This window comes from Oryzias latipes, chromosome 16 (assembly GCF_002234675.1).
Source record: "Oryzias latipes chromosome 16, ASM223467v1".
In the NCBI taxonomy this organism is placed as follows: domain Eukaryota; kingdom Metazoa; phylum Chordata; class Actinopteri; order Beloniformes; family Adrianichthyidae; genus Oryzias; species Oryzias latipes.
Genome location: NC_019874.2, coordinates 30,771,215 through 30,795,655, shown reverse-complemented (window position 1 = coordinate 30,795,655; position 24,441 = coordinate 30,771,215). Strand labels below are relative to the sequence as shown.

Below are 24,441 nucleotides of genomic sequence, written 5' to 3'. Positions count from 1 at the left end.
GGGTCCGGCGGGAGAAGCACCTGTCAATCTCCCGATCTATTCTGGGCTGTGGAAGTCTGCAGCAAAGATTGGGTAGGGGGGGGTATGAAAATCTCTATTTTATTCTTCGTCTTTTTCACAGTTTGGCCCGAGTGAGGACGAACAAAAGATGAGAACCAAACTGATTATGTAGAAAAAGCAAACCCTGGACGCCCCCCCTACCCCAATCAAACATCATATTTTATAGCTCTACATCTTAACAAGACCAGCAGTCAGTGATGCTGTCAGTTTGGGTGCGGAGACGGTTAGAAACGTCTCATTACTCTGCAGAGCGCAGAAATGACTGAAGCAGAGTCCCTCCCACCCAGAAAAAGAAACGTCCTAACGAAGGCAGCATCCGGGGGAGCAGCTGCTACCTCCGTCTGACCTTAGTCTGCGGAATAAATAAATGATAGAGTGTTTTTGCAGAAAGCTCAGGTGAGGAAGGTCATCTAGTTCTGTCTCGCCATTCTGCAAGCAAAGGCGTCCGTCCCCCATGTTGGTTTATGAACAGACTTTTAAAAATGCAGAGCAGAAATATTGGCTTGGTGTGACGCCGTCAAATAAAGGCTGAGTTCTGATTTACTGAAACTTCACTCTAAAGGAGGCGGGCAGGAAAAGAGTCAGCAGAAGGTGGCGGTCGTGCGGCCTGGCTGCTGAGAGCACGGCCGCGCGCTCGCCGGCGTCCGGCTGTCCCAGAGTTGGCACGTGTGCGCTGGTTTTGGCTCGGCATCTGTCCTGCCTTTCCAACACCTCCCACCTCCAGACTGCTTCTGTAAATGAGTCCAAAAAGGATTCCCTGTAGGCCCTTGAAAGTCAGTTTGCTGTTCAAGAAGTTTTTCTAGCAACTGTTTCACAAATGTCCTAAAATGTGTAGATAGAAACAAAGAACCTGAGCGTAGATCCTATCATTACCATGACCTGTCAGTAAGAGCAACGCCTCCTGTCCTCTCCTTAGAGATCTAACGTTAGCAGCCGTTTATGTCTAAAGTCTTAGTCCCAATTGGCCTTACGGGTGGATACGGCATGTCAAATATCAAAGTCGTAGACCAATCACTGAACCCATAGAGAGAAAATGTTCATGCATGTTTTTCTATGGCCAAACTGCGGGCGACAGGTGATCATAGTGAACACATAAGGTGAGATGTTAACAACACATAAGGTGAGATGCAGGCGTGTCCTACAGAGTTTTCAGATGATCTGTGCACGCTCCTCGCTGCAGCCTGACTGTTGGAAATAAGGAAATTAAACATACAGCGTGTAGTTTGCATGTACGACCCGACCGTGGAGTAAGGACGCCATACGACAGCATCACCCGTACGCCACAATCCTTTTCGATACACTTACCACAAGCACCACGATGGTGAGTTCCATTTTCGTGACATCCCTTAAGGTGGTTGTCTGAGCCTGAAGGGAACTGCAAAACCCACCTGTGCTCCCCTGAAGATGTAACCGCTCCTCTCTATGACCCTCCACAGCACCCATACGTGCCACACAGGAGCATGTGACTAAGGCCTAACAGGACATGAACAGGATAGTTCTTAGTCTGGGATGCATAGAAGTCTGATTAACAAGATGACCCACATTGGATTAATCCTAGCGCAACCCCTATGTGATGTATGTTAGCTTGTGGTTTTCATCACCTTATCCCACATTTCCATGGTAACCAAACGTTCTCTAAACCTCTAAAGTTGCAGACGGGTTTGAAGAACATCTCGTCCTGAGTGAGGACTCCTCAGTGCTGTTGGTGTTTTCTTTTGGTTAATATTCGAACATATTTGTGCTTCTCTGTTTCATTTCTTTTTTTAATCATTTTGAGCTAAAACATTTGACCCGTGTTGGGTTAAAGTCGGAACAAATGAGAGCCGGCAGGGAGCTTGTGGTTCCTCTGGATGCTCAGTTCTTTACCAGCTTTAAGCTCTCATTTTACAGGGTTTCACAGCAGACCGGCAGCTTTCATTCTGGGTTTCTTTTCTTCAATTATCTGCTGCTAACAGAGTTACCATGAACTCTGCTTGCAGTGGTTCAGTGCAGATGCCCACAGCTAATTTTCTGCCTCTAGTTCAAGACTGTTGAGATTCCCCGTCCGAGTGTTGCCCTCCTATTGGATTGTGTAAACCCTGATGCATTGTGGGAGTTAGTAATCCAATCCTGGCCGCCGGCACTCCTCAGGGTGGTAGATCTGGTCATGTGATTGTACAATTTATCTTAATAACACGACACCCAACATCGTCACGTGGCTGACCCCCCCCCCCCCCCCAACAGCTCAGCAGCTGCACCACTATTAATAGACCCGGCGAGCTTCTGTTCCACACCGCCTCCACCTTCCTCAGTGGCGTTAAGAAAATCCACAAAGTAGGACTTTAATCCACAAAAGACACTAAGATTATCCAGCAGCTACCTGCGCCGCGCCAGATATTACAGCGGATTTCTGACGGCGATTCAGAAAAAGGGGATATGTGTCAGCGGAGTCTTAAATACAGAGGATTGACACGGTGACATCTACACTTGCAGAGTATAATTCTGTAATCCTGCTCTACATGCTCTCATCAAAACACTCAGATACTCATCCTCACAAAGCATTGTGGTCATTTTCTTTGACCACATTTATGTAAACCAGTACAGAAAAAGACTTGAAGACAACTTAGATTTAAAAAACTAGGCTTGTTTTTTTGTTATTTTAATTCCATATTTCTGAGCGATGCAACAGGATTTTACTGCTGCCTCTATCAAAAAAGAAAGCAGGTCGTGGTCTTTTTAAACGAAGATGTATGTGTCTGCTTCTAAATGTGAGTCAAGTAGTGATTCAGAAAGACTTTATGGATCCTCGAGGGGAAATTAGAAGTAATAGCATCTCGTTTTCTAAGAGTCTTCAGGGAGTCCTCGTCGGTGGATCTGCTGCTGCATCAGCTCTAACTGAGACGCTGTCAGTACTAGCCGCGTTTCCAATGACTATGAAATTGCACAAGTTGGATTTGCGATACTAAACACGCCCAATGAAAGCACGTCAATTTGGAAAAAAAAATTTTATTCTTTAAAAAAAGTGTTTGCGCTTGGAGGAGGTGGTTTTTGAGGCGTAAAGAAATTGACATATTTTCCAAAAGTGAAATGGAAACAATTCTTTTAAATTAAATGAGTGATGGCGATGCGCTTCTTGGTAGGAACTGGTGGCTTTGGCCGCTGCACAGCGGGCGGCACCAGAGGTCCCACAGCGACACACCGCTCATCAAAAGTTGGGCGTGTCGTGGGGGATTGTTGGATCCACAGCTGCTCTGGAAAATCACCAACCACCATTTCCCAAAATGGTTTCATCCGTAGCCCCTCCCATGTATGAGGAACTCGCCCCTCCAGGATCTGAGGAAGACGCAGACGTCTCCGTTGATCGATGATGATGAGCGCTAGTGCCGTGGCAGAAATGTGTCTGCTGTCAATCAAAGTATTGCTCACATCCGTGGTTCTGCATGACTTATCGTGTGAGTTGGTTTGTGTTTATTCTGTTGGTTGCAGCTTCTGGCACCGGCAAAAAGAGCGGTAAACTTCGTGTTTTACCAACAAGTTGGTAACTTCAAACTACTAAGACACCCATCCATCCATTTACCTTCTTTATCTATGGGGTGTGCACGTGAGCAGTCAATCCCGTGGGCTGAATGAAAAATCTGCGAGACACGCCTGCGTCTCACCTACTTCACCTTCACTTCCTTGTACCTGCCCCGGACAGGTTTGACCATTTGTCACCTGCAGACAGTCCATATCCACCCTGAAGGGCAGTTGGGGACGTATTTTCTGCATCGCATGTTTGGTGAAGTAGCAGAATTCTCCATCACACCGCTCACGAACTGCCCTTTTTCCTCTGAGTCTGGACAAATGTTCTAATCTCCGAGTGAAAACTGTCTTTTTTGGGCTTCATTCATATTCCGGGCTTTCTGTTTCCCGCCCTGCAGCTTCCTGTAGTTGCAGCATTAATCATGATAACATGATGTAATGTCATCTGCGTTGTATAATGCGGCACACAGTCGCATTCTCTCCCAGATGGTATTAGAGGAGGATTACCTCCTCTGGATGAGTCTCCAGCCCATCGCAGGGCAAACACCTGCCGGTAAACGCTGACCTCCGTGTTTCCTGGCTTTAGCAGGTCGTACGCTCACGCCGTGTGTTGTTGCGGCACATTATTTCTGGGTTCTGTTACTTCTAAAGAATAACATCTTGAAATTAAAGGGTGTAGTTGTTTGGTTCCGCACTTTAACCATAATCTTCCAGTCAGGATCTGCTTTCTGTCGGAGTTACTAGACCTTTGTCTCTGGAATAGCTTAAGCTAAAGGGAAAGACCTCACGTTTCAGCTCACGGCTCATTAAGACTTAAGGCGGCCTTCGGAACAGAGAAGGAATCACAAAAATCCTCCTAAAGACCAGACGGTCTTCAGGAAAGCGTCGTTTAAATGATTCTGTCCTCTATAACCTTTATTCCTCAGGCTCATGAAGAAGACACGTTTAACCCGATAAAACTGGATGTTTAGAAGTGTTTGCTTAAACCAATGACTTTATGGCGGGGGCATAAAATCTGCTCGCACCATTGCAACCTCGAAAGGGGGATTACGTGCAAACGCCGCATCCCGTCTTAATTGGTTCATGCAGCTTGACGTAGTTAAAACCGTCTTCTAGGAAAACAGCCTTTGAGACCCAACTTTACTCCACAATACCGGGATTAGAGGTCATCAGTGTAATTGGATCTAGGCCCACTTTAAAAATGGCTGGCTTCAGAGATGACTTGCATCACGGGGAAATATTTCTGCTTTTCTCCGAGATTCTGTTTCATATGTACTTAAACCGGGGGGGTTGAGATGGCATCTCGCCCCCTTGGGTTTAGTCTTCAAAGTGAATACTCTTTTGTTCGTTTCTGCGTCCAACCACCAAAGCGGTCAACAGCCACATCCAAACTGAAAGAGGGATGGCATCAACCTTTCATCCCGGCCCCGGGTAAAACCCCACCAGCACTTTGTGCTCTGCAGACGCCTCAAACCAGAGGCTTTAATCCACAGGCCAGATTGAGGCTGCGACTCTCTGCATGTGGCGGCGAAACTTCCTTTGCCGTCGTCTTCCATCCCCCCACTGCCTTTGCCAAACTATCACACCCAGTTAGGGAGGACATCCATGGACCTGTCAACTCGCATTTGAGTCAACGGGTAAACAAAGCCAGAACGGCAAAGCCGCTCATGGGCTCCTACCGGGCGACTCGTGTCGTCTTCTTCCGTTCTTTGGGAAAAATATGCTTCTGATAGGACCACCTCTCACCAGATAAATATATATATACACATTATTATCTCAGGAAATAAAAAGCAAGCCGTGTGTGCACCCCCATGCGTTATTCTTACCTTGACAGTGACAGCCTGTGTACAGATATTATTTTCCTCCTCTCCTTCAGAGTGTACGTTTCCCTGCAGCCTTGTGTTCTGGTGACCCTGCTATCTCATGTGTTTTGGCTTTTCCAGTCTTCTCTGCTTTAAAAGACTTTCAGTAAGTTTCAGGTTCATCAATTATTTATTCTCTTGTGTTTCGCCATCAAAGAAGCTAATGATGATGGAGGCATTTTCTAACAAAACATGAAAACAGTTCCTGTCATCCAATCCTGACACGCAGTGGAGCTGCTTTATTAAAAATGCATGCTGTTACACAACGAATTACTGTGAGGTTTTCCCGTATTTACATCATGACAAACATGAGCCCAGTGGGGGTGGGGGGTACAGTATCTCCACATTATGGGTTTTTTAGACTTAATGAGTGCAGTTCTACTCTCTACAGGGGCATTTCTAACATATTATTTGTAATTACGAACCGTATATAACAGGAGTAGGAGTAAGTACACTTATAGATTCCTTTCAGGTTTCAAACCAGCTTCCTTTCTAACTATTGAAGTGAGGAGAAAAAAAAAGGAGAAACCCTTCAGCCAAATGTTATATGGATTTAGTTTGTGCCCCAATGGAGGTTATACTGTACAAAAGGCCGGAACCATCATTGTTCTTTACATAAAACGTCATTATGTTTAATCAACTTCAGATCCCTCCAATAAAACCAGATTATCAGATTTGTTTGCTGAAGGTCTTTAAAAGAGACCAACAGATTACATCCAAGTTTTTATCCTGAGCAAGAAAAGGATGATTGTGGAGATAAAAACTACACTATGACATCCAAAATCAATAAGGAACTTTTAGCAGAATCAGGCTGAATAGATACCAGAATCAACAAGAACCAGACTCCACTAGACTCAATAGAGAATCTGAGTCTTAGGAAAGTAAAAAGACTCTTGTTTTAAGAAAATTGTCTTACTTTCTGTCTTACTAAAGAAAAAATCTTTTCAATAAAGTTTTTCAATACCAAAATAATCTTAGTTTGAGAAAACATTTCTTGGTGACTAAAATGTACTTAAAAGGAACAAGACTCAATGAGATCCAGATTAAAAAAGAAACTAGACTCAATAGGATCCACATTCAATAGGAACCAGACTAAATAAGAACCAGACCCAGCATGAAGCCGATTTAAAAGAAATAAGACTCATAGGAACCAGCATCGAAAATAACCAGACTCTGTAGAAACCAGAAATTATAGAGGCTGGACTCGGTAGGAACCAGACTAAATGACAACCGGACCAGCTATGAACCAGACTCAACAAAAGTCAGTCTTAACAGGAACAGGACTCAAAAAGAACCAGACTCATTAGGAACCACATTTAACAGGAAACGGACTCAGTAGAAACAACCCTTGGCAGGCTTGCCCTCTAGTAGCAAAACTAAGGGTCACCAGGTCATCCTTAACTATGGAAGCGAGAAAAACGTAGGTCCAGTCTTAAAGACAAACATTGTGACTGCCTTTCAAACCAAAGCATGGATTCCACCAAAGAGAAGCCTAATAACTGAAGGTTCTGGCCTCCATTCTAATGTAGAACATTCTAGAAAAGATAAGTAATATTGCAGACTGAGACCAATGTACTTTTTAAAAAAAAATATAGAACCAGGAGCTCTTTGAGATGACACAGAGCTTTTCTCTTTTGTTATCAAAAGAATTCAGCAGCCAATGAGGGGATCCCTTTTGGGCAAACAGAAGATTTCTTAAAGAACTTAAAGAAGCAGACAGATAATAGAAAAAGTTCTAACATTTATTTTGCTAAAAGAAGATATAGAGATCTGAATCCAGAATTTTAAGGCCGTGTCAAACAGCCACTACGTACATTTTTCTGCATTTTTCCCAAATGAAGTCTTTAGTGATAAATGCATAATTCAGTGCTTCTTGCGTTTGTCATTCGTCGTTGTGCGCAGATGTCCGTCAAGGTTTTCAGCGGACGGGTGAATTCGGTTTTGAGCTGATCAAAATTTTTGGTCAGTTGAAAATAACGCAGTTCATGCGTATTTCACGTAGATAATACGCAGTTTTTACGTAAATCTTACGCGTGACTTTTGCAAGATGCATACGCAAATTTGTGTCTTTCCCAGACCTTTTTTCTAACGGACTTTTCATGCATCTACCGATGTAGAACTTTTATATTGCTTACACAGCGCACATATCACGTAAAAATCATGTAATTGACACACAAATCTCTAAAGAATTGCATGTAAATGTCGCAATAATCAGGCACGGTTCATGTTCCACGTTGGTTTACGTGTTCTTTGCGTGGTTTATTCGTACTTCTTCCATGGTTTTAACATGGTTCATCCCTGATACATCTGTGAAAATTTCACACAACTTTTCACAGTTTTCATCTGTGAAATATGAGCAAAATGTTGATAGTGGCTTTGAGACGCTGCCTTTAAACAAAAATCATCCTGAAGATTCAGAATAATATCAATTTGCAAATGTGTTTGTATGTGAGGTTTGGATCCAGGATTGTTCCTATAACCTTTGGTAAAGAGCACAGTCTGATCAGTTCTATGTAGAAGACCTTAAACCATGGATTATATTAAATCCTACGTTTAAAAACAACATTTTCCCAGATTAAATATTACATTTACTATAATAGCTTTTCTTTCGTGCAGAATCCGCAGCTTGAGTTTCAGTTTCACTTTAATATCTGCTTTAGGGTCGCTGTGTTACTCGTATCATTTTAACCCAACCAGGAACACGTGATTCTGCTTTGGGAAATTTGATAAGGAGAGGAAGTCTGAAATGTAATCAGGGATGAAGAGGCCTAAACCTGATGAGGAGGATGATGAAATCAACCGACAGGCAGCCAGAGGAAAGAAACTGGAAGGAGAAAGACATGAAATGGATATTTGCTGAGGTTTCAAAGTGGATTTCTGCTGCATTTGGTGCTTTTCTGAAAAGCCTCTCAATCTGTGAGAGGTGAGAGTGATGCAGCCCACAGGAGACGAAAGCGTATGCGGCGCAGAGTGCTGCGTGGGAATTGGAGGAGAACTGGACGACCTTGTTAACATGGGTTTTGATTTTTGAATGGAAGATTGCACAGAGCTCTCAGAGCAGGGAAAGGCGATGTATGGAGGGTTCATAAACACAATTTGTGGCCCTTGAAAGGTTCAACAGTTCACAGACTTGCTTGAGTTGCACTCAATTTAAAGCCGGAGCTCAGACAGATGACGAACTAAGAAGAATACTTTTGAAAAACCGACATTAACATGACAGATTTTGACAGCCACAGTCGTCTATTTGAATGTGACTCGATAAAACTAGAAGATGAAAGCAAAAGTTAAGATAAACGAGACTAAACTGACTGGACGAGATGGGAAGAATTCACGTTTGCAGCGGTCATTTTTCATGAATGACAGCAAAAGCTCTTTGCGTGGTTGCATCATGTGACGTGTGTGGCCTCTGACTTCCTTTGCCTTATTTCAGAGAAGCAGGCGTTTCTCCTAACTATCTAATCATTTACTTCCCAGGATGCCTCAGACGCTTCCTCCGCCTGCAGGTGGAGACTTGAAAGCGACACGTTCAATCTTCAGCGGCTGCAAAGTGCTGCACGTGTCCAACCAAAGCCTGCGTTCACCTGAAAGTAAATCCCTCCCTGCGGCGTGAAGGGAAGTGATGATGGTCTGTTCTTCAAATCAGTAAATCTGTCACAGTTAACCAATGTGCAGCTGGAGGCTGTTTTCTAGTAAAGCTCAGAAAACACACGGTGGAGGAGGACCAGGGTTTTCCTGCTTCGCTGACAACAGCAGCATCCTTTCTGATTCTCAACCGGCCCTGAATCGTAGATTTATCTGTTGTGTGTTTGTCATGTATGACAGAGTAAGTTATGAATGGATAATTATGGTGTTCACGGCGCTGACAGCACTGACATTTTCCTGACAGTCAGGATCTCTCTGGGTTGGAATCCCACTCGCGTCGAGAAGCAACAGGCGGTCATTTTTTTTTTTTTTGTGGCTGTTGTCGTGGCGATAAACAGCAAACACAGTTGTCTAAGCTGTGGTGTCTCATCCCGACCCTTTGGCTCAAAGAATTTAGAGAATTTCCTTGATGTTGCCAGCAGCCATTATCGACAGCGGGGAGCGTGTGGGTGTTATTAAGAGCGGAGCATGTTTTCTTTCATTTATCTTGTCACTCATCCATCCTCTGGGGCTAACAAACAAACACCGCGCCTATCTGTAAACAACAGCACCCCCACCTTGTCTTCCACCTCTGCTTATCTGCTTGGAACTACTGCCAAATAAGATGCTCACAAACATAATTATGCTGCTTCAAATCACATGGAGGTAAATTTCACACCAAAGGAGAATGAAGAGGCATGACGTTTGACCCTTTTGTGCCAAATCACAGACAGATTGGCCAAAGACAGAAAGGATGACGCACTTGACGTCTGTTGTCTTGATTGAGGTCTTCAGAAGCGAGCAGGTCTGTCCTCTGGGCTTCAAACTTCGGACACCAGGAGTCTGTCCTCCAGGACCAGCGTCCTGCTTTTTCCTCTCAGGAGTCTTGACCCATTACTTAAAAAATATTGCAGCATATGTATTATCAAATTGTCAAACAAAAAGTCTTATCCCTCGTGGTCGTCTTCAGCTGACCTGCTGTCTGCAGGTCGCTCTCAGAAAAAAATCAACATTCGGATTTGAGAAGGTCATTTTTTTACTACGTTGTTTTCAAAAGTTACAAATACAATCGAGATAACAAATGTCCGAAACACTTTTTTATGCTAAGACCTTGACCAAACAGCCGATGGGATAGGCTCCAGCTACCCTCTGACCATGAAAGGGATTGATCACTATTTGTCATGTGCATTTTTTACCCATCAGCCCCTCCCCCAATCCAACCTTTCATGTTTAGCTTTTAGAGTCTTTGGTTTGGCTCAGCCTGGATTTGAACTAGAGCCCTGCGCGGGACTATTTTCTTCATCCCGCTCCCGCCCGCGCCCGCTGAATTTTTGACCAATCCCGCCCGCTCCCGCAACGTATGCGTTACACTCCCGCCCGCACCCGCAAAACTCAGAGAATTTAGTCCCGCACAGTAATAGAGATGCATTGATTTTGTATCGTCCCCCGTCCCGCAGGAAAAAAACATGTTTTTTTATTGATATTATTAAAGAGATTCATGTCCTCCTCCAGCCTCATCTTTTGATGCTTTCCTCCTGTGTAATGTGCAACTTAAATAAATATATTTTCACAAATCCTGTTCGGTTAAAAGTGTCCGTGTGTGCGCGCGCAGACAGACGGCCTGAAGCGCGCTCTTAGTAAGAGGCGGGGCGGGGCGCACCCCCAACATCAGGTTACATGACAGAGGCCATTGGGCGTCTCTACCTGGTGCCTTCACGGAGCTTCAGTACATAAGAATCAAACAGCTGCACAGCCTAACGTAGTCCGCTAATATATATTCATGAGATATTCATGCCAGCACTGATCCCGCGGGGTTTATTTTTTGCCGCCCGCTCCCGCCCGCAGCACAATCCAAACCGCCCAATCCCGCGAGATTTGGGTTGGGTCCCGCGGGACCCGGCGGGACCCGATCCCAATGCAGCCCTCTAATTTGAACTTACGACCTTCTAGTCTCAAGGCCACTGTGCTCTTTAGAGTCACAGTTTGCCAGCCCAAAAGTCATCAAAAAACCGCCCCCCCCCCAAAACAAAGTAAAAAATAAATAAACAATGATTAATCAGCATTAATTTATTACTTTATGTTTTGATTAAGAGTCCAACTCTGGGACATCCATCCATCCATCCATCCATCCGTCCATCCGTCCATTTTCTAAACCTAGACTAGGCTGAGTTAGGCTGTCAGAGTTCATTTGTGTTGGCTTGTTCACTTTACATTTACCGGTACAAAAAGCCCACTGAGATGACTGATGTTGTCATTTTGGGCTATATAAATAATTTTTTTTGGCTTTATAGATAAAATTGAATTGAACTGGAATAAAACCTTTTATTGTGAATATACAATTTTACAAATATTATTAAAGCATTAGGAGCTAAATCAGATAAGAAATAATCAAAACATCTTTCAATCAAGAACAAAAAAAACGCCAAACTGACCTCAGATCCGCCTCAAATATGTCCACCCCCCCCAAAGCAATGTTTACCAGCAAGGTGAGAATTAAAACCACCCAAATGGGCGGGAAACACACCATGTATTTATGGATTGGTGCTAAGATCATCAAATGTGTATCAAAGGATTCATAAAATTCAGGAAAAAAATTACATTTCTGATCTTAGGTAAGAGCAAAACAGAACTGATACAATGTGGCAAAGATCCGCCATGCATGGAGGTGTAGAGAATTGTGATGGAGAGGCCTGTTTAACTTTTGTGACTCGTCAAAATGTCTGCCCTTGCAGGTAGAATAAGAAGTCATCAAGGAGAGTCTCACCCTCGCAAGCACCACCAAAGTATTACAGTTAATGAAATTTAGATCCAGAGCTTTAGTCAGTGCTGCGCTGCCCCCGGGCGCCAGTCGCTCTGAATACAGGCCGGGGTTAACAATCTCCCATGAATACTAAGCTGCTCAGATTATTCCCTCAGAAGCTTTGGCCTCTAGTTGTCTTCCTGTCTCCTTAAGATGGGATGTTTTTCCTCCATTTGTTCAGTGGCTCCAGGTAGGCTGAGCTTGGTCACTGAACTGTTTCATGCAGATTTTAGTGGAGCTGAAGTCCAGCGGCCCCCTTCTTAAGGCCGTGTCCCACAGCCGCTACGTACATGAAGCTCATTTTCCACAGAGGACACTTTGGTTTGTTGGGATCCATGCGTGATGCACTTCATTCTTACGTGTTTCTTGCGTTTGTCATTCGTCGGTGTGCAGACATGTCCGTCGAGGGTTTCAGCCGACGGGTCTCTACGTGAATTCGGTTTTGAGCAGTTACGATTTTCGGTTGGTTGAGAGTTATGCAGTTAACGCGTATTTTTCATGGTTTAAACACAGTTATTATGTAAATGTAAACTGTGCGTGATTTTTGTGAGATGCAAACACAAATTTGTGTTTTTCCACGACTGTTCCACGTATGTCTAACGGACTTTTATGTACCACCTGTCATGGTTTGGGTTTCTTTGTGTTGGTTTTTGCTTTCCATCTTGTTTTTGTCATGTTTGAGTTATTTTTCCTGTTTTATTTTGAAAGGTTTCCTCTTTTGTCGTGTTCTTGAGTTTTACTTCCTCTGTCCCAATCTGCCCTGATCATGTTCACCTGTGTCTTGTCATTCCTGTTTGTATTTAAGTCTTGTCTCTGCCTTCCTCTTGTGCTGGTCCATTAATGTCTCATGTAATGTCCGTAACGTCATCTGACTGTCTAGCCCATGTCTGTCTCCTGCCACGTTTTCAAGTTTTGCCCACAGTGAGTCTTGTTTTGTTTTAGCCTGCTCTGCAGCGCCTTATGTTAGTTAAACCCCTTGCCCTGGAACCGTTTGCCCCCCGCCTCTGCATTCTGGGTCCTTCCTGCTCACCAGCCTTCTCCACCTGACATCACCGATCTATAACTTTTATATCATGTATGTTAAAATGACGTAATTGGTGCCCAAATCACTAATAAATTGCATATAAACAGTGCAATAATTACGCACGGTTCATGTTCTATGTTGGTTTACGTGTTCTTTGTGTGGTTTATTTGTACTTCTTCCGGTGATTTTAATGTGGTTTATATGTGATACATCTGTAAAAATTTCACATAAAGACCACAACTCTTCTCACTTTTTCTACATATATTCATGTATGACCAATTTTGATCAGTGCAATATGCACAAAATGTGTGTAGTGGCTGTGGGACACGACCTTGAAGGCCCTAATGTGAACTAACCTCATGGTTACGTCAGAGGACTGTGCAGTTCTTCAGTTTCAGAATCAACTTCTCCCATCGCTTCAAGTCTTTCTTTTCTGTTCCAGACAAACATGGTAGAAAGAGGTGTTGAGTCCAGACAGGGGATTCAAACCCACAACCTCCCACTTTTAGATACTCCATCACTTGATGTGGGCTTACGTTAAAGCCTGACATCTGTTTTCCTGGAATGAATGAATGAATGAGTGAATAAATGAACAAATGCATGAAATAAATGAATAAGTGAATGAATGAAGAAATGAAGCTTTCTCATATGCAGTATCAACACAGGTCAACAATGCAATGAAATGCTTGTGATGGGAAGAGCTGATTGGCTCATAATTATAATAAAATATAAAATATAATCTAGTGGAGTACAAGTTTTGAAGGTACATGTAAAACAAGTACAAAAATGTATACCGTATTTTCCGGACTATAAGTCGCTTCGGACTATAAGTCGCACCAGCCCAAAAATGCATTATAAAGTAGAAAAAAACACAGATAAGTCGCACTGGACTATAAGTCACATTTTAACTTTCACAACCTCATATGACACAATCATAGCAGACTGTTTATCTCATAATTTCACAGTAATTCTTTCTCATACTTATTTATTTATTCCTTTCATGAAGCATCATTGGCCAACTAATACTCTGTTTTCATCCTGTAGTTGTAGAAACAGTTGTCATTTTTATTGCATTTCTGAATCTATGAAATCATTGGAAAATAGAATATTATGTTTTTAGCCTTCAAGATCTTACTGTAAAAAAAGGTTTGCTGATTCTCTGAGTCACTTAACATACTCTTAACACTTAATATACCTCATACATCAAATTGACCCAGGAACATCATCTCTGTTCCTCATAAATGAACATAACAGGAGGGTTAACAATGTATTTATTTCAATTTATTTCTAATATAAGTCGCTGCGGAGTATAAGTCGCACCCCTTGCCAAACAATGAAAAAAAGGACGACTTATAGTCCGGAAAATACGGTAATTAAGTAGAAAAACAAATATGTAGAAGTACACAGGTATAGTTACAGGGGGCAGGTGAAAATAAGAAAAAAGGGTTAATTGTGGGGGTATTATTCCACATATACATATAGACAGACCCCCTGTATCAACAGCCAGAGGGTAGCTGTCAGAAAGTCCTTGTGCTGGATGAGTGTGGTCCTTTGTGATGCTGGATGCCCTGTGACGGCTCCTGCTTCAGTAAATGTCCTGGACGGAGGGAAGGCTGCTGCCAGTGATGTCCTCTGCTGCTCCCACCACCTATCGCCGGCTCTTTGAGGTGCAGCTTCCATTCCACACCGTGATGCACCCCCCCAGAAGGCTCCTGTAGAAGTTCCTGAGAATGTTGATGTTCAAACCTAACTTCTTCAGCTTTCTCAGCCTTGACAGGCTGTCTTCACCACGGTGTCAGTTTGTAAGGTCCAGGACAAATCCTTAGTGATGCACAATGAGGAATTTTGAAGCTTCTCCCCTAAAATCCACAATCATCTCCTTTGTTTTCCTGACACCAGCGGATAAGTGATGTCACCTCGTCTCTGTAGGCGCTCTGGTCATTGTTGGTGATGTGGCCTAGGATGCGGGTGTCATCAGCAAACCTCAGAGGAATGGGGATGGAGTCGGTGTAAAGTTTGCCTACATCACCTCCGCTCCTCATTACAGAGCAACACCTGATGATCCACCCGACATCGCAGTGTCAGAGATAAGCTGCAGAGCTCTTTCCTCACAACCTGGAAGGATTTTAGCTGAAAACATAAAACTCCACACGTCTGCCATGCAGCTCTGTTTTGATTCAATCCCTCATTTTGTTTAAAATGACACAAAGGGAGATTTGAAGTCAAGACACGTCTGGATGCGACAACATCCCAGCCGAAGAGCAGAGATGATCCTCAGATGAACCCGCTTGACATGCGGGACCGTCGTCAAGTGGCACAGCGAGGAAAAACTGAGGACTGAGAAACAAAAACAGGCGGAGACAAACACTGAGACCCGTTCGTTAGAGGCCGACCCTGCAGGAACAGAGACGCTAATTAAACACACTCAGACTCTCCATGACAGTGAGACTGTTGCCCCCAGAGCAAAGATCCTCCAGACAAGAACCTCAAGTCCCACCTGTCTTTATGGGTGGATACGGCTGTCTGCGGGGGGAAAATGGTCCAACCTGTACGGGGTTTCATTGTTTTTAACCTCCCCAAATGCTGTGGCCTGTACAAGGAGTCCGCTAGTGCTGTTCACGTGATACGTGCGCGCTCCTCGCTGCAGTCTGTGTGGACGAAGGCAGGACAGGTCGCCAGTCTGTCACAGGGCCACAATCACACACCCATGCAGACTCACATGCACACCTAGAGGCACCAATCAACCTATGATGCATGTTTTTGGATGCTTGACTATATGAATGCTGATTCTATTGTTTTATGCATTATTCTTAATTTGATTGCTTGAAATAAACCATTTCAGAGTCAATTCAAATAAATAAAGAATATACATTAAACAGTTTTCTACCTCTAACCTTTGGAACTTTGTGGTGCAGGATTCTGGCTGTCAGCAGAAGATTGGCCACATGTTCCTTGGATTTATGTACCAAAGTTCTGCTTCAGGAGTTTGAATCAAAGCTTTCTTTATGTTGAGTCAAGTTCAGGAAAAGTCTCCCTCGTGCTTTGCGATGTTTTTCTGCAGGGAAAAGCAGCAGAGTGGATTTATTTATGTTCATCTTTTGATCCCAAAGTTGCAACGAGAACCTTCTCAAACTAGAGGAGAAACTGGTCTGTCAGACGGAGTTCCTGTAAGTGAGACGCTCCATCTGTGATGAGCCGGAGGGTTTACGGGTTACAGTTGCATTTGTGTCGTAGTGGTGAGGCGGTCATGGACGTTGTTGTTGAGCTGCAGTCAACCCCAGGCTACATGCTAGCGTAATCAGTTAGCTAAGAGGTTAAAGTGAGTTGAAATGCGAAGCTTCCTAATTAAAGCGACTCCTTCTCCCCCGCAGTATCAACAGCCTTTGGGAAACACAGACGGAGCGCAGCTACACTTGTTAATTAGAGCTTTTTTAGCCAGCTTCCAGCACGAACCGAGTGGAGGATGTTTCCATGTGTCAGCTAAATTCATAGAGAGACGAGCATGCAGACCTTTAACGTACCCGTGCAGCTTCTGGAGTTCTCCGAATAATGCCGACAGTATCGGCTCGTCCTTCGTTCTTGTGATTAAAATGACGATAGTCCTGGCTTTGCAGCTTCCCTGTTGTTGTTTGGGGTTCAGGTCTGGGCTTTGAGCAGGCTTGTCCCATTCTTTCTCACCAAACTCTCTCATCCATGTCTTAATGGACCTTCTGTATGCTCCTGTGGATAGGGAAGGGTGCAGTTTGGATTTTATCTGTTGCTGGTAATTTTGAAACAGCTCCAGTGGCTAAACGGGGCTGGAAGAAAACACGCCAGTGTTTACCAGAAACATTGAAGTGTGATGAAGAAGCATCACAGAGTGAAGCAGAGCACTTTAATGTTCCTTTTGATGTTTTATTTCGTTCTCTGACAGTCTACACGGCAGCACTGCATCTCCATTTTCACGCATGTGGAAGCAAACACAGATTTGGCCGCTCATCGCCATGACGACAGTCTTTTTCTCTTACTGTTAATGTTGTTCACGTCGCCGTGATCCATCAGGGCGCTGATTTAGAATCTTTTGCTGTGAAATACCAACTTTTCACTTTCTTCACCTTTGGCATTTTGACTGAAACTCCTCCCATTCTTAGATGACCCCGCCCACAATTGCAGGAAAAGTGAAACTTGGCTAGAATTGAACAGCAAAACTCAATAAAAGTGAATGACATGTCCGGAACGAAGCACTGACATCCACATTTTCATAACGTACTGGTAGTTTCAGTGCCCACCGCTGATACTGGATATACTCTGTGCTTATCACCAAACCTTTATACATTATTTTTATATTTACATTTCAGCTCAGTGAAGATCTCAGAACACCAACTTTTTCATGTAACTTATTATTGTAGAATTGTGTTTCAGATAAAGGACGTTATGTTTACCAGTTTTTAAGTACATTTATGCCGATATTGAGAGGGTTGAAAAATGAAATGTGGTTGACAAGGTGGGTGCATCACTTTTTTGTGCTGGTGCACCTGAGAAAAAAAATTGTCACACCACAGCAACTGCCCAAAAATGTCTTCTAGAGCGGTGTTTATCAACCAGTGTGCCGCGGCAGACTAGTGTGCCGTTGGAAATTATCCATTTTCCCTGATATAAAAGCATTTTTATTTTTGATCAGAATGACGGTACTGTGATTTAGCCGCAGCTACAGCTGTTTTAGGAAAAGGAAAAGTCCCGCCCCTTTAACTGTCTCCACCAATCATTCTTGGAGGCTTAATCACACGTCATCAGTCTGACCAATCAGAAGTGGTTAAATTCTTCACTTCCTTGTTCTGATTCTGCTCATAAAGTCTCTCAGTTCCAACAAAAATACCAGCTAAAGCTCGTCTTTAGCGGTGTAGCTTTCCACAGAGTCCGGTGTCAGACCGTGGAACAAATGAACAAAACAATGAAGTTCAGAGAAGAGAGTCTGTCTTCCCTCCAGAATCCAGTGATGGCGTGCGTTACACCTTTGCATCCGACACTGCACTCAAGGATGTGTGGTTATGACGAACCTGCTGTTGTTGATGTGTTCTGACTCCGTGGCATCATCAGCATGTGTCCTCTCACACTTCTGTGGACAGACTAAGTTGCACAAACATTTCATGGACTTGCTGCAGTTTGCATCCAGTTACGGCTGACATCACGGAGATGATGTCAGTTGCAGTTGTTGAAGAAGTCTGCGTGATTTTACAAACCTGCAGCTGTAGAAGCGATCAGATGCTGGTCCTGGTTGGTCTGGATGGGAGGGACAGGCCCCCTCCTTTAGGTGAATCCATCTACAAACAACAACAAAGGATTTAAAAATGAAGACGCGGGTAACCGAAGAGAGATCTTTGTTTTGTTTTTTATACGTGTTGAGGCTCTATTGTGGCTCATTTTGAGACAGTGCTAACAATGTTCTGATGAAATTTTTTTTTTTGTGTGGAACTACAGGAACAAACGTATTAAAATCAGCATCAGATGCTTCATGCAAAAAAAGAGGCAGATACAGAGAAGGAACGGTTACAGACCCTTCTGACTAACGAAAATGATGCATCCGGTCATTTTTGGAGACAGGTTTTGGTATAAACTTTACTTTTCCTGTAGGATGCGTGTAACTGTGAAATAAAACACACTTTCTTGGGGGACTTGAAACAAATAAATGTCCGTTTGGTTTTTGTTTGCTCTCTTCAGGTGAGAGTAAAGGCGATCTTTGCCAGAGGCTTCTCCACAAAACGAGGAGTTCTGACCTCTGCAGGTTCCCGGGTTTGATGAATGCCTCAGATAATTCACAATACTTGCAGTTTGGCTGTTAGACTCTTCCCTGTAATCACTCCTAATCTCCCCTGTTGTACTTTGTATTTGCATTTCTTAATGATCTCATTATCTTTCCTGAAAGTCGAAGCCACAGAATGAGGCTCGGAGTCCGAAGTGTTTTGGAGGATTTTTACTGTGAAAATCTCCTTTTATTCTTAATGTTCTGATGCTTTTGCTGTAGTAAGTGATTGCTGCATTGATCTCCAATTCTCAAAGCTAGATTAGCTAAATGTGTCTTTAATTTCACAACCAGCGATCAATATTAAAGGACACAAACAAACGCCTCCTCCAGGTTAAGGAAAATAATGATTCCTGTCAGATGAAGAGCTGATAGAGACCTGGTTTTAATGAGCTCCGTCTTACTGGTTTCCCAGGTCCGTGGGGGCGGTGCATGGGCAGCGACTGTGGCCCCGGGGGCAGCCAAAGCCGGGCCGTGTGGTGCGCCCACGTGGACGGCTGGACCACGCTCCACACCAACTGCGACCAGAACCTGCGGCCGTCCAACCAGAGGAACTGCTTCCGGGTGTGCGACTGGCACAAGGATCTGTACGACTGGAAGCTGGGCGCCTGGAACGCGTGCGTTCCGGTGTCGTCCCGGACGTTTGGAGCTGCGAGGCAGCTCCCCTGCAGCGGGGGGGAGGAGGGCATTCAGACACGGGAGGTGGGCTGCATCCTCAAGGCTGATGGCTTGCCAGCAGACGATGCCATCTGTGAGTACTTTGAGCCCAAGCCCCGCCTGGAGCAGGCCTGCTTGATCCCGTGCCCTCAGGACTGCGTCGTTTCGGAGTACTCGCCTTGGACGTCCTGCTCCAAAACGTGCGGGACGGGCCTCAGGAACAGGGTACGCAGCGTTCTGGTTCCTCCGCTTTTTGGAGGCGGTTTGTGTCCCAACCTCACCGAATTCCTGTCATGCAAACCCGGACCTTGCAAGGGCCCGGAGGGCCTGTACAGCCTCAGGGTGGGGCCCTGGAGCCCCTGTGCCCTCCCGGGGTCCCGGACTGCGCGGCAAGCCAAACGCAGAAAGGGCAAGGGTCAGGGGCTGCGAGAGCGAGGAGGGGTGAAAGACCCCGAGACCAGGGAGCTAATCCAGAAGAAACGGACCAGGAACCGCCTTAATCGTCAAGACAGTCCCTTCTGGGACATTCAGGTGGGCTACCAGACCCGGGAGGTGACCTGCATTCATCGGAACGGGAGCACAGTTGCACGCAAGTGAGTAGAAATATTTGACCTTTTGACACCAGAGCTTCAGTTCCAGCGTTGACCTTTGAACTACTGTCAGGCCCAGTTTATGCTTGAGGCTCTTAATATACAGAATAAACCTCTGATGAACCACCTACCTCCATTAATTAACCACAAACTTATTTATATAGATGTGAACATCTTCAGAAAATCGTTTTGCATGAAAAAAAACTCTTTGAATACATAAAAACCCATTTTGTAGATATATATATTCATAAAATACCAAACCACTGACACACAGCAGATAATCTGATCATCATCAGCCTTAAGGAATGAACACCACTCCAAAGGTCATTGTTGTTACCGCCGACCATCACAAGCTAAACCGTCTAAGGAACCAGACGCAATACGATTGGTGCGAGAGTATAAACTGGCACTAACTCTCCAACCATTCATGCAATTAACGTAATTCCAGCTGCTTGTGAGGCAGAGAAAAGCAGCTTTGTGCAGGTATGCAACACGTTACAATCGCCGTACACCTGCTCATTCTGCCGTGCGGCAAAGGGCGTGGGTCATTCGCTGTATTGGGGGGTGAAACGTGTTAGACTGCATGCTTTTGTTCCAGCTGTGTGGATAGTTGAGTGTTTCGGTTGTTCACATTTCTCAGTTCCAGCCTCGTGCGAGCTTTTTCCTCCTGCAGTCGCCGCCTCTGACTCAGCTCACATTTCTGCTCCCGCCTGTCAGGAGGCGACGTTTCAACGTTTATCAGCCGTGCCTTTGTCCCGCCGATCTGTCAGATCCGTGACGGCGCCGAAACACGGCGCCTGATGTCAGCTTTTTGAGGGTGGGAGTAGCAAAGACAAGCTGCTTTTATCACATAAGGGTCTGCTGTGATGCTTCAAATACCAACCAAAAACAGAAAAATAGTTGCTTGTTTTCCAGCAAAATCCAGAGTTAGCCTAAATTCTCACTTTCTAAGCTGTAAAACAGTCTTTAGTGGTGTCATTTTTTGAAGACAAGTGTGATTCCTGAACTCAGAATATAACAAATCAGGACTTGAGTGCTGCAGAAAAAGAAGATGGTCAGCTAAGTGGGAGCGCCTCCCTGCTGGATCTGACCTCTTTGACCTGTCATTGTCCATGCTAAAGGTCATAAAGAAACACTGTCTGACTGGAAATGACGGAGATCAAAAAGCTGTCGGTTCCAACGCGCCTTTACCCAACAAGCCCCTCCTCCCCACAATCAAACGCAGATGTCTGACAGGAAACGGACGCCCGCCGGATCCGCCTCCCAACCGGGTTCATTCATATAATCCCTCATGTGTCTCTGAACACCTGATGCAGGCAGAAGCCTCCACCTGATGGTGGAAAAACAACACGTTCCGGTGTTCCGCTCTCCGTTCTAACAGCAGCTTAACGGCGTCGTAGCGCCTCTTAGGTTCCCCCATAAGAGTGACGAGCCAAAACGAACGGGAACCCCACAGCATGTCCCATTCTTTACTCTGTACCACAGGTGCTAAATGGACTTAAGGCGGGAGAAGAGAACAAGAAACGCAAACATTTTTCTTCTTCCATTTTTTTCTAGAATCCCAGCAGATCCCTTGTTATTTCACCCACAGCGATCTACAGATCCTGTCCCACACACTGTGGGACGAGGATCTCTGCGTGTCAGATGGATCATTTTCTCCTGTAAGGCAACAAACAAAGTGGGATTTTGTCCTGAATTCAAGTTCTTGTTGGTAGAAATGTCTCCTTCTTAGTCTGTTCTGGAAGAACCACGATAAAGACCTGAAGTCTGCAGTTTTTACTTTTACCGCAGACACTGAGGGTTGAACAGAGAGCGGTCATCCTGACGGCTGAAATCAGGCAGGATGGCATCGTTCTGTGAAAGTCAGACTGTCTTTGTTAAATGTATCTTCTCGTTGCAGCTGCAGGTCTTTGAATGTTTGTGGTGATAGTCTTTGTGATGGGATTGGGTTTTGCATGTCTGCCTGTAAGTGGATTGAAACTAATATTTAACCCTGATGTTCCCTGAGGCCGTCATTAGAAGGAGGTTAGCTTCAATGTTTGGTGGAGATTTCAGAATAAAGGCATGCAGAAGCTGGACAGACAGTTGGAGGAGTGTGTGGATGTTTGATACTCATCAATAGACTTTTGTAACTCAGAGAGCATGAATTTACAGCTGAACTGGACTGAATATATTTCATTTTAATTATATTAATTTGGAAAAATATTTGTTTTTTATTCGAGCCAAATTGCATTTTGAAGGGATGGGTAGGTGGATGGTAAGCGGTGAATGGTGTATGCCACCAGGAGCAATGTGGGGCTCAGTGTCTTGCCCAAGGACACTTCAACACATGGGCAGACCAGGCGGGAACCGATCAGAGCTCCACTCCTGCACCACAGCTGCCCTGGAGGGATTGATGGATGTGTGGATGGATGAATGGATGGATGAATGAATGGACAGGTAGGTGGTTGGATAAATGGATGGGTAGATAGTTGGATGTGGTGTTTATACAGTATTTGTGTCACATATGGTGTCCCTTTCCCTCTGAAACGCCCCCTGCTGGCATTGAATTGGACCTGCACGATCTAGACATGCATTCTTCGATTCTTATTGTAAACTAGATGACAGAATCCAGAAACGCGTCTTTTCATATATACGTTTTTTCTGTTGTTGCATTTTTTACCCTCATGGCCTTTTTATGTCTCTTGTCCCCTCCGGAAAGTTAAAAAGGCTGACGGTTTTCCCACAAACATGAAAATGTTTCAAACGTCTTTTGGTGGAAAGAATCGGAACATTTCAGCCTCCAAACATTCAGAGCTGAACACTCCATTAGTGCTTTGTTAGCACAGCGCTCTCACCATTAAACGGGATCAAATCATTCAAAGACGGCGTGAAAACAACTGCCGCGCCCTCAGGACCATAAATATATTAATCCTTGACTTGTTTATTTCTCCTCTTGAAATATTCATAATTGTTTTTGCCACTTGGCTGAGAAGTGGAGCAAACTTCACAGTCAGTCGTGTGTTAGCCAGACGGCCTCCGAGCGTCTTCATTTCCTATTTTGTTTGATGAACATCTGTCATCGGTCGCCGTTCCGGAGCGCCCGCCTGCCCCCAACTGCGCCGCTTCCCTCAAACTGAAACTTAGGATTTGCCACAGCGGGGACTTTTTATGCCACAATATTCCACATAATGTGGGGGAAATTTTATGATTTAGTGGCGGTTGTTCCCCTTTTATCTGCAAGGCTAAAAAAGTTGTTTGTGAGCCACTTTGAGCCAGACAGACTCCTGCTTTGTGATCACTTCAAATGTCCACTGTTATGATGAATGTGAGTGTTACGCCCCCTTCTGTGTCTAGGGGTGCCTAGGGGGGTATAACATAAAAAAGTAATGTTTTTGGCTACCAAAGTGAAATTAACACACCACACGAATGTCTCCAAACAAATATATCAAATTTATTTACAAATAAACAACCAACAACTAAAAGTGAAGCTCAAAGGCTTCAGGGTGAACCCAGGCCAAAATAACAAACAAAACCCCCCCTAACTGAAACATGTAAACTTACCTGCAAATGAAAGAAAAGGGAAATCAAAGACAAAACACTAGCCTCCCTAACCCAACAAAAACAGGAGAAAACATGTACTAAAGAAAATGACAGTTCACCCCTACAGCTTCACTTAACAGAACTATAAACCAAAGGACCAAACAGAGTGGGTACAGACAAAACTACAAAATACTAAAACACAACACTAAAGTGCAACTCAAACCAAACAGGTGGTGAAATACAAAACCAAAGTGGAGAAGAGGGCCAAGCTGCATTGGAGACTTGTCGCAGCCAATCTCCCTTCTCACTGACTGGATGTCCAAGTGGTGGCTTTAAAGGCTGCCTCCACCAGCTGGTCCAATGGGAGGCCACGCCCTTTCCACCACACCTGAAAATAATCAGACAAAGACATACAAACCCAAATATCCACAAAACACAGAAGTCCCACTCTGATACAAAAATACACAGAACAAACAGAACCAAACAAAACCAAATACGGCCACAGCCGTAACAGTGAGTGTTAAAACACAAACCTGTGTGAAGCCTTCAGGTCCCACTCATTTTGTTCACACTGCACAAGCAGGGAGGGGCTTCTCTTCCTTCTCGACTGTTTACTAGCGCATGTCTGCCACCTACAGTTAGAAGAGGCTTGGTGTGAAATGTCCAAATCTACAATTCCAAAGTGCCCTGAAAATACAGTGCCCTGAAATTTCCAAGAAGTCTGCATCAATGCTCACAAGATTGGCTAATATAGTGCATTGCATTTGAACAAAGTGTTTCTTCATTAACCATCGATATTTTCATCATCGGAACCTAAAGATAAAATGTGGGGATTAATGAGACAGTCACGTGAACTCGATGGCGTCATATTTCCTGTTAAAAACAAAAAAGTAGCGATTATGGTGTCTGAATCGCTTTTACAATCCAGGGCACTAGATCGTTTTTTTAGTAGTTAAGGTTAAGGGAGGGAATTCAGAGATAGCCTTGAGCCAACTCAAGACTCCTCCCCTATCCCATTGGCTCCC

General features: G+C 44.3%; 1 protein-coding gene across 9 annotated transcripts in view; it reads left to right on the top strand.

Moving 5' to 3' along the window:
* LOC101169142 (thrombospondin type-1 domain-containing protein 7A) overlaps positions 1-24,441 on the top strand; it is a 165,335-nt gene that overhangs the window by 40,670 nt on the left and 100,224 nt on the right. For all 9 annotated transcript variants that reach the window (XM_023964730.1, XM_023964729.1, XM_020710494.2 and 6 more), the window contains exon 2: positions 19,063-19,897. In XM_023964730.1, the coding sequence (XP_023820498.1) occupies positions 19,063-19,897 (835 nt within the window). The remainder of the gene's footprint in view (positions 1-19,062; positions 19,898-24,441) is intronic.